Source organism: Dermacentor silvarum, chromosome 10 (assembly GCF_013339745.2).
Source record: "Dermacentor silvarum isolate Dsil-2018 chromosome 10, BIME_Dsil_1.4, whole genome shotgun sequence".
NCBI lineage: Eukaryota > Metazoa > Arthropoda > Arachnida > Ixodida > Ixodidae > Dermacentor > Dermacentor silvarum.
The window spans coordinates 22,354,294-22,363,294 of record NC_051163.1 but is presented as its reverse complement, the minus strand read 5'-3'; the positions used below and the strand labels follow the sequence as shown (position 1 = coordinate 22,363,294).

General features: G+C 49.3%; 1 protein-coding gene across 1 annotated transcript; it reads right to left on the bottom strand.

Moving 5' to 3' along the window:
• Window positions 1-224: 224 nt before the first annotated feature.
• LOC119465996 (transmembrane protease serine 6) lies at window positions 225-5,343 on the bottom strand. The gene is made up of 7 exons (XM_037726477.2): window positions 5,187-5,343; window positions 3,509-3,645; window positions 3,048-3,136; window positions 2,672-2,750; window positions 1,728-1,923; window positions 1,048-1,169; window positions 225-556 (listed from the first exon to the last, which is right to left on the bottom strand). The coding sequence occupies exons 1-7, from the start codon at window positions 5,242-5,244 to the stop codon at window positions 398-400; spliced, it is 840 nt and encodes a 279-aa protein (XP_037582405.1). The 5' UTR covers window positions 5,245-5,343; the 3' UTR covers window positions 225-397.
• Between the last annotated feature and the right edge of the window lie 3,658 nt (window positions 5,344-9,001).

Here is a 9,001-nt window from a genome sequence, read left to right as displayed (position 1 = left end):
GAGTGATCGACTTGTACTCGCAAAATAAAAAGCGAAAAACAAAAAAGCACCACTAGCATTGCCGCTCGAGACCGGCTCCTACGCGTACAGGGAGTGGCCTTCCCGCATAACGAAGGTGCCCCAAGATTGCATATCTTGGCGCAACTCCGTAAAGTCATCTACGCGGCACGAAGCCACAACGGAATCCTAATATACAGGTTAATCAGGAAACAAACGCAGTATGGTATGCGCCCATCTTTTGTTTATTGAGGGGCCTGTCAAGTTACAGCGATTTGCGATCCCTTGTTTCGTCTACAGATGGCTTGAGATGAGGCGAGATGACTGCGCGTGCAGATGGGATTTGTACAAGCATTGTGACGATGCGGATGGCTATGCGAGGCGCTGGGCCTGGCGTGTTTTAGGCCTCGACGGGGATGTTGCACACGAACTTGTTGAAGTAGGAGATCTGCGTGTAGACGTCGGTGCCTCCCTCCTGGCACTGATAGTCGTTGGCGAGACCCACGAGCATGAATTGGCCGGTCGGAGACATCTGCACCACGGGGGAGCCACGGTCACCCTGCAAAGGAGGGGAGCTCATCAGTATCGACAGCGCTAAGTAGGCCCTACGTGGGTGCCGGACCATTCAGGGCGCTGGCAATTCTTAGCGACTCAGCACAACCAGCCCTGGCAACCAGCTGTACTCTGTCCCATACTCGGCGGCTAGAGATCACCACTTGCCCATGAGGTGGCGAAAGCGTATGTTCGATAAACTGGTATGCGTAGTGGCTATAGGCTTCAAAATTTTCACTTGATATGCTCCCTGGTGGAAGCATCGATGCATTCTGCAGGACCGTCGAATTGCGCCATATTATGGAATTACAGCATTGTTGGTCACTCGAGGAAGGCAGGTGTAACAGTCCTGTGAGCCAACTCGAGCCGAGCAATTCGACAATATGGCAGAATTAAACTGGCCAGAAAATCACCTTGGTATGTAGCTGGATGTCTGCACTGCTCGCAATGCTAAGCTGCCCCGTCTCGAAGGGAATAAAGGTGGCAGCGCATACGCACCGTGCAGGCTCCGGCTTTCTTTCCCAGTCCGCAGAAGGCGTACGGCTTGTTCCTGAACAGGGGACACTGGTCACCTCTGAGCTTCAGAATGTTCGCTTCTTGCATCAAGTTGTTGCGTCGGCCTGGACATAAACGATAACAGAAGAAATGGCATGATTAGATCACGGTAAGATTGGAACCAAACAGCGACAAGCAATCAAGGAGCATGGTGCAGAAGGTGTCATGGCTACTTCGCAGCGGAGAACGACGTAGTAGTAAAGGGGAAAAAAAAAAGGCACGAGAATATGGGACAAAGACGCAGGCAGAACGACGGTGGTCATGAAACTGAAGCAAAAATCCCGCGAGCCTTTAAGTGGGAAGCTGTGCCAGTTGTGCCACCGCCACGTGGTGGGTCAGCCCGCCCCCACTCCTCCCCACCACCTCGATCAATCTGGACAGTCGTACCACAGTTCCAAAGAAAAGCTAACGGAATTGCCGGCCGATTTCAGCTCTCAAACGTGACACCAACTGGCAACTTGCGGGAGCCACGAACCCGATGACAGGTTTCACTCGAAGCCGACGCGTCATGACGATAGATCGAATGACGCGAACTCGATGCCATCTCATTACAGGCACTGGCTGTAGGATAAGACCTAGCCTGGGTGCGAGCAAGCAGTTATACCGGTTGAACATGCACTCACCTTGCTGGTCGTATCCGAAGCCGGTGAGCGTAAGCCAGCCTTGAGCGTCGACGCGCGGTTGTGGCAGGCAGACAGTGTTGATGAAGCCATTGGCCGAGGCGAAGTCGACCTCGCGCTCGAGTTGCAGCAGGGCCAGGTCGTAGCTGTAGAGGTCACGCTCGGGTTCCCAGGCGGGGTGCAGCACACGCTGGTACACCTGCCAGCCGCGCACGTAGCAAAGGTTGATCATAGAGGCCGTATAAACAGGGCAAGTAAGACGGGACTAACAAAAGCCATGGAATCCGGCCAAATTGCCTCAGTTGTCAAATTCCTGATGACGCGAGAGCTTGGCTAGCGGAAACATGTCAAGTTGATGAATAAACATTTATTGGGCCCAAAATATATCGGTGGTGCCCACAGGCACCAGACGGGGTGGTTCCCTAGTTACGGGACCCATATGTTCCCAGCAGCTCCTGGCCCCTGTCCGTCAGTGCGAGCTGAATCGGTAGGGCAGGGCTGGATAACAAGGGTTTCCCCTTGAGCGATGGGAAACACGTCAAGAAACGGTAAAGGGTTGAGATGTATCGCGCCGACATATGCGTGAAAACGGAGCAGCGTGCATGTTTTACAACTGGACCCGGGGACGGTGGTGGAGATACACAAACGTTGATGTGCAGTCGCCAGCACACTTAGAGCGTTCGAACGCTGTGCGTTGGGCTGACTGTACCGCGCTTTGGGTTTACATTTAAAATTCCACATCCGCGAAAAGAATCCCGATCCCTCTGCCACTTGGGTCCCTCGATCGTAACCCACTTTTTAAAACGGCGCCCGAGGTTACAAGTATCGTTTTTCAAGCTAGAACTGCGTGCTACTAGATGCCAGTTAATTGTAGTGTCACAACTGCTTCGAGTCTACCAAATCAGCAAACTCATTTCACTAGCAAGAGCAGGACCGCGCACACGTACGAAGTAAGTGCGTTCCGTGGGAGATTCCTTGTCCAGGTTGGTCTTGCCGAGCTTCACCTGAAGCCTAGTTGGACGGTAGCTGAAAAGGGACAAGGAGATATAGCAATGAACGCGCGTAGACTACAGGCGCTGGGTTGAATAGTGAAGACAAGAATGAAATTGGTGACAGCGAAATGAGCGTCGATGATCGCTAATGAGTGGGGTGTCAGAAGACAGCGCCACGAAGGCTTATGTACTAAAGTAAAAGGAGAGTCGGCTCTAATGGAACCTATGGGGGCGCGCGCCCCCAAGAGCGTTGGAGACTGAACATAATTAGCAATATGCGACTGCAAATGAGGTATAATTTCGGCAGTGCATAAAGCACTCGAATGCTCACTCTTGCACAAGGTAGGCCGTGGTGAGGACAAAGTTACAGGAGATGAGGGCACCGCCGCCTATTGGGGCACCGTCGGCGTAGATGATGGCCTGCACAAGGAAAGAGGCAGAGAACACTGGAATCGCACGCTGCAACCAAGGTACATATAGCATGCGAGTTGCTGCACAGGATATCGGGGACAAATTGCACAGAACGATTGGAAAAACACTAGAACGAAGTGGGCGTCGATTAAAGCGTATACTGTGGACCAAGCACACTGGGCCAAATGCGCCGAGTCGCGTTGGACAGACCGAGCAAAAGCAATCGAAGGTTTGATAGGGTCTGTCGAAGGCTGGCTGCGACACGTAATGCTCTCTCGTGGTCTACATCCTTCGTCTATGGGCTTATACTATGACGGTGGTCGAATTGCAGGTAAAACAATGTCTTGCGTCTTTAACGTCATCGCATGTGAGCGTACTTACGTGCCATGGGTAGCGCCCCCTCGTGGAGTTTGTACCGCCGTAGGTGCGTCCGGGCAGCACATCCCAGGGGTCGCGGGGCCTGCCACAGTTACGAGGCACGCATGCCTGGCAGTAGGCCTGGTAGGGGTACGAGGCCGCTGGAACAAACAAAAGGAACATCGAGTACCTTTCGACGTCGAGCGGCGTATAGTGGAGCTTATGGCTGCCTAGACATGCGGCACACGTCAATGGGGTACTGTCGTATTCTTTGCGCCTTAAGGTCAACGTGCTGTGTGCAATAGGTTGTGCGCATTGATGTCATCGTGGCGGAAACAAGAACCGTGACAGCGCGACAAGCTCTTAATTCTTGCGCCGAGCGATAAATAGATGGCAGTGGTAATCCGCGGCGAAGCACGGCGCACTGAAGTCACCGTTGCCGGCATGTCTGGCACTAGCACGGCGAGAGTGCTGCGTCAACAAGGACACGCGAAAAATACAGACACGCGAAAAATACAGAATTCAAATGAAAGAGCGAATAACACTTTAGCACGGAGAGTGTGCGCTAGACCTTAACAGTGGGCCGCGTGGAGGCACGTACTATACTTGGTTGCACAGTGCATGTGCGAACTATGGACGACAAAATAGCCGGTCTGTTGTGAACCAGGCGCTAGAATAAAAAAAAAAAAACTTTACTTATGCTTCGCCTTTAAGAGTGGAACGCGACAGCACTGAAAGATCCCCTACTGGTTCTTAAGCGTCCGGGCGACTGTAGCTTATGTAACAGTAATGTTTACCGGGAAAAGCTGGCGGTGAAGTCTGGACGAAGGTGAGCTTTCTGGTAGAAACGTGGCCTTGCGTGGGCCGATCGCGGAGGTAGTGAATAGCCGCGCCAAAGGAAATCGCATAATGATCAGGGTTATGTTATTGTTGCGCACTTGTTATATTTCAGTCTGAGAAGATTTACTAGAAAAGGCGTGCGCTGTCGGTGTTTTTCACGACAGTGGAATAACTGGACAAGAACGTAAGACGAGGTATGAGCAAGTTTAGCAATAGAATGGTGTGGCAATATAACCCGAATACACCGCATGTCATATAGCAAGGCATGTAACTAAATATATACCGAATTGTTCGCCCAGGGAATATTTCGCCGACGAGGAATTGTCTGCGACACGACGCCCTCAACGCTACAGCATTGAGAGCGCAGCGAAAGCTCAGGGCACAAGGACGGTAAGCAGACTAACGATTCTTCCACAGAACACTTGGTCGATGCATCCTAGAATTTTTGAGTCACAATACTTTTTTTTTAATTATGCATGTATATGTAATATACGTTAACCGCAATGTGCGTCCTTACTTCGGCGGCTGTTTTTTGTATAGCTAACAGCCATAGGCTAGCAAAAGCGTGAAGGAAAGCGCTTAGAAGCCAAGAGCCCACACTTTCTGTCGCCCAGCAAGACTTGCCGAGGTTAACCGAAGTAAGTCGTTCAGACATTCATTCCCTACGCATGGGAGAGTTGGACCGGCCCACAGCGCATAAGCTATGCCCTACTAGACACTGTATGTGGCTCAAAATGACGTTAAACGCTCAGACTATATACTGGACTCAGCAGCACTACGACCGGGGATACTGGTAGACACCGGACAGCGATGGCTCGACTAGAAATAGTCAATTAACTCGACATAAGAACAACGGGCTCACCACATATGCCAGAAATGCAGCAGACAACGACCAGGCAGATGAGCGTACGGGGATCCATGGCGTGCCGGCGGTCAGTTGGCGGTCGATCGGTGTGTGGCCAGCGGCGATCCAGCACTGCTTTTTATAGGTATATTCCCTTTCCACTTATGCTCTTCGCCCATTTTACTTATCTTGCGCTTCTTTTATTCTCAGTATCAAAGATGAAACATCAGTCGTGACTTCGAGCATGTGCGGCGTCAAGATAAAACTGATTTTTGATCGAAAAAAAAAAGGGGGGGAGGGGGACCTCAGATAACCGACAGTTGCCGTTTCTGCAGTGAGCCATCGACGCAATCAATTAATTCATTTCGTCAAAACGAAAGAAAGAAGCGGAAATATGGATCTTAGATGGGCACGGCGTTATCGCTCCGAATGTCCGCAGTACTGACTGGCTTGAGAAGAAAAGAAATATTTAGAATAAACAAGTTGTAAAGAACTGAGCTTTGGGATTGCCCACCGCGGTGGCTCAGTCAGCTAAGGCGTTGAGCTGCTGAGCACGAGGTCGCGGGATTGAATCCCGGCCGCGGTGGCCGCATTTCGATGGAGGCGAAATGTAAAAACGCCCGTGTGCTTGCGTTGTAGTGCACGTTAAAGAACCCCAGGTGGTCAAAATTAATCCGGAGCCCTCCACTACGGCGTGCCTCATAATCAGAACTGGTTTTGGCACGTAAAACCCAGAAAGAAGATGAGCTTTGGGATTGCGATTTCCTGCACATTGAGCTAAAAATCTGCATGGAATTGATTGATTAAATGGCATTCGGCACTGAACCAGAGAAGAGATAATATAACAAGAAATACAGTATCCGTTAGTGTCGCGATGGTGGAAACCAGATAAGTGTATGTTGTCCGGATCACTATATTGGCTATGAGGTGCCGATTTATTCGGTTACTATGGATAACGACATTGTGATTCGTGGCATGAGTTCCTTATAATGATCGTGTCCCACTTTCCTGTCGATTAGAATCTTTTTCGTTGCCATGTTCAAGAACTCATTTGCGTTGTGCCTTCAAGCGGCCTGCAATTAGAAGTAATAAAAATGCAGAGGACCAACCTCATCTTCAACTGAATGCCATGACATCACCTGTTCCCAAACCTTTAGGTCCAGACAGTTTCCATCCTTGTATTGCCGCCGATCTATCGTCAACACAACGCAGCAAACCTCTTTCGGAGCCCTTTAATGCCGCAACAAACATCGCCGTCCTTCACAAATGAGTTCTTTGTCTCTGCCTGGTGCAAATGTTTTAAAACGCATGAGGTTGGTATAGCTTACTGCAACACATAGACGTAATTCCTTTATTTTCTTTGTGTAGGCTATTCGGCGGGACATTACAAGCAGCCGAGATCAGCAATGTCTGGGGGAGTTCACCAAAAAGCTTAATTAACGCTTTAAAAGTAATTACCTGAAGTTCTTTAATTTCCCATTCGGGTACGTGCTGAGAACGGCATATTATTGGGGTGAATATTTCAGTATTTCTGCTAGGCGGACGTGGCTTCACGGCTACTGGGCTTCAATTTCACGATTTTAATTACATACATCCTAAAGTGAATAATTCAATTGTGATTTAGTGCAAATCCTCTTATTTTTTTAATGGCTAGCTGTATATGTATTGGGATATATCGTGCGGAAATTATCGGTATTTCCATATTTTTACCTGGAGAATCGAAAGAGTATAAATTTCGATTCAGTGATTTAGTGAAACGCACGTGCGATTCACTGTTCGCTTCACAGTGCGGTCAGAGACGAAGTCTCACTCGATCCTCGCGTTCCACCGAGCAGTTCTGTGACGCTTGTTACAGAATAACTATTTCACATACTATAAGGACGACCCTGTGGACTTAAAGTTACGTCAATTATACGCATTATATGTGCACATTTGCGCCTATGCGACGTATACACTGTGGTTGAGCAACCCCTCTGTTGCTCAATACGTGCTACATAAAAGTGTTTTTCCGAGCGTGAAGGAAGCCCGCGAATACAAGCAATATTGCCGCGCGACTGGCGCTCGAGAATATATATATATATATATATATATATATATATATATATATATATATATATATATATATATATATATATATATATATATATATATATATATATATATATATATATCATAAGAAGCCACCAAACAATGACACCAAGGACAACACAGGGGAAATTACTGCCCCATGTTCTAAACACGTATAAACATACAATATAGGATATACCAAGGCTGAGCTGCGGAAATATTTTGTTGAAATGTGATTTTATGTCCTCGCTTGTATGTGCTGCATGTTTTGCTTGATTATTACTATTATATTATTTCTGAACATATGTATGACCATTTCAGCGTTTCGATTCTCGATTTTATTGTTCGAGTTTTGTGCAAAGATTATTAGACTTTGTATATGCATAAATGGTGAATGTTCTCTTTATTGAATGTCACTATAGTATGCGTGTTTGTTGAAGGTTTCCTGTACCACTCGTGTGCTACTGCTTGTAGGGGTTTTCTGGACACAGTCAAGCTGCGCAGGCAGCTTTTTGCCAGAAAACCCTCCAGTTGAACCTGCAAAATAAACTTATACTTACTAAATGAACTAAAGAAACGGTCAATTAATAGAAATGAAAATGGATGAAAAAACAAACTGGCCGCAGGTGGGGAACGATCCCACGTCTTCGCATTATACGCGTGCGATGCTCTTGCGCCTCTATTTTTTCAGTGCCTGGGCGAACGCGCTCCTCAGGCCGTCAGGCGCCCGCTTCGCAGCTACCGCGGGGCGGCGCTGTGTGAGTAGAATACTAGGGTGCCTCGATTGGCGCTGACATTGAGGCACCCTATAGAATACAGGAAGCTGGCGCTGAGCGGCCGCGCGCACTACGAAGCCCAGGAATACGTGTTTGCATCCGTGTTTGATTGCATTCGTTTTTTTAGGAGCGAAGCACCTTAGGGCCGAGCCTTGTCCCCCCCTCGTCGTCGTCGTCGTCCGTAGCTCTGGTTTGAATGGAGTCCGCTAGGGGCTCTGCGGTGCACAAGGGCTACATAGGCGCTCGTTCCCGACGCGCGCTCTCTTTCTCTCTTCAGCCACGGCCGCTGGATAAAAAAAAAACTTTTTTTATCCAGCGGCCGTGCTTCAGCCATGGATGATAATCGCAGTTTCGCCCGAAAGGCGAAGCATCAATTGCGATAGCAAATTAGTAGAGAGCTATACGGAGCAAGGATAGTAGTTTTATCGGTTGCATAACGCTTACTAGCTGAATTAACAAGCCTGGTGTCAGCGCGCACAAGCAAACATGAATAGATCACACTCCATGACCGCAGACAACCACTGTCAAAACGCTGGTGTGAGCAAGCGCGACGGTAGCGAGCGAAGGTTCGTGCGGTCTATCGCTTCAATGGAAACTGAGCGGCGAAAGCACAGCGCATAGAAAGGTAAGAGCCGTGCGGAGATCGCTTTCAAGATACGGTGCACGCAACAGTCCGGAGCCGCGCAAAGTACGAGTACGCAGTTGCTGGCAGAGTAGATGTCGCAACCGCTCCCTCCCGCGCTTCCTTCCCGCTTTCTTCCTTTCGCGTGGGAGATTGAGTCGCCCACGAAATTGAGTTCCCCTTGCGCAAGGTCGCAAGATAGGCATTTGGTGCCGCAGCTAAACATCGCCTCCCCTCCCTCCCTCCCATCCCCCCACAGCCTTTCGCACGATGGAAGACGTCGCATTTGCCCTTCGCCGTGCTTTCGCTCTCCGTGAAAGCGAGCGTCCCTCGCGCGCTTTCACTCGCACATACAACATACGGCGCGC

What these genes read in the sequence shown, in the direction of transcription:
- LOC119465996 (XM_037726477.2), bottom strand. Translation starts at nt 5,244, where the DNA reads ATGGATCCCCGTACGCTCATCTGCCTGGTCGTTGTCTGCTGCATTTCT. An exon ending in ACGGCCTACCTTGTGCAAGA is followed by an intron (nt 2,751 to 3,047) that starts GTGAGCATTCGA and finishes GTCCCTTTTCAG; the next exon opens with CTACCGTCCAACTAGGCTTC. An exon ending in CCACGGAACGCACTTACTTC is followed by an intron (nt 1,924 to 2,671) that starts GTACGTGTGCGC and finishes CGCGGCTGGCAG; the next exon opens with GTGTACCAGCGTGTGCTGCA.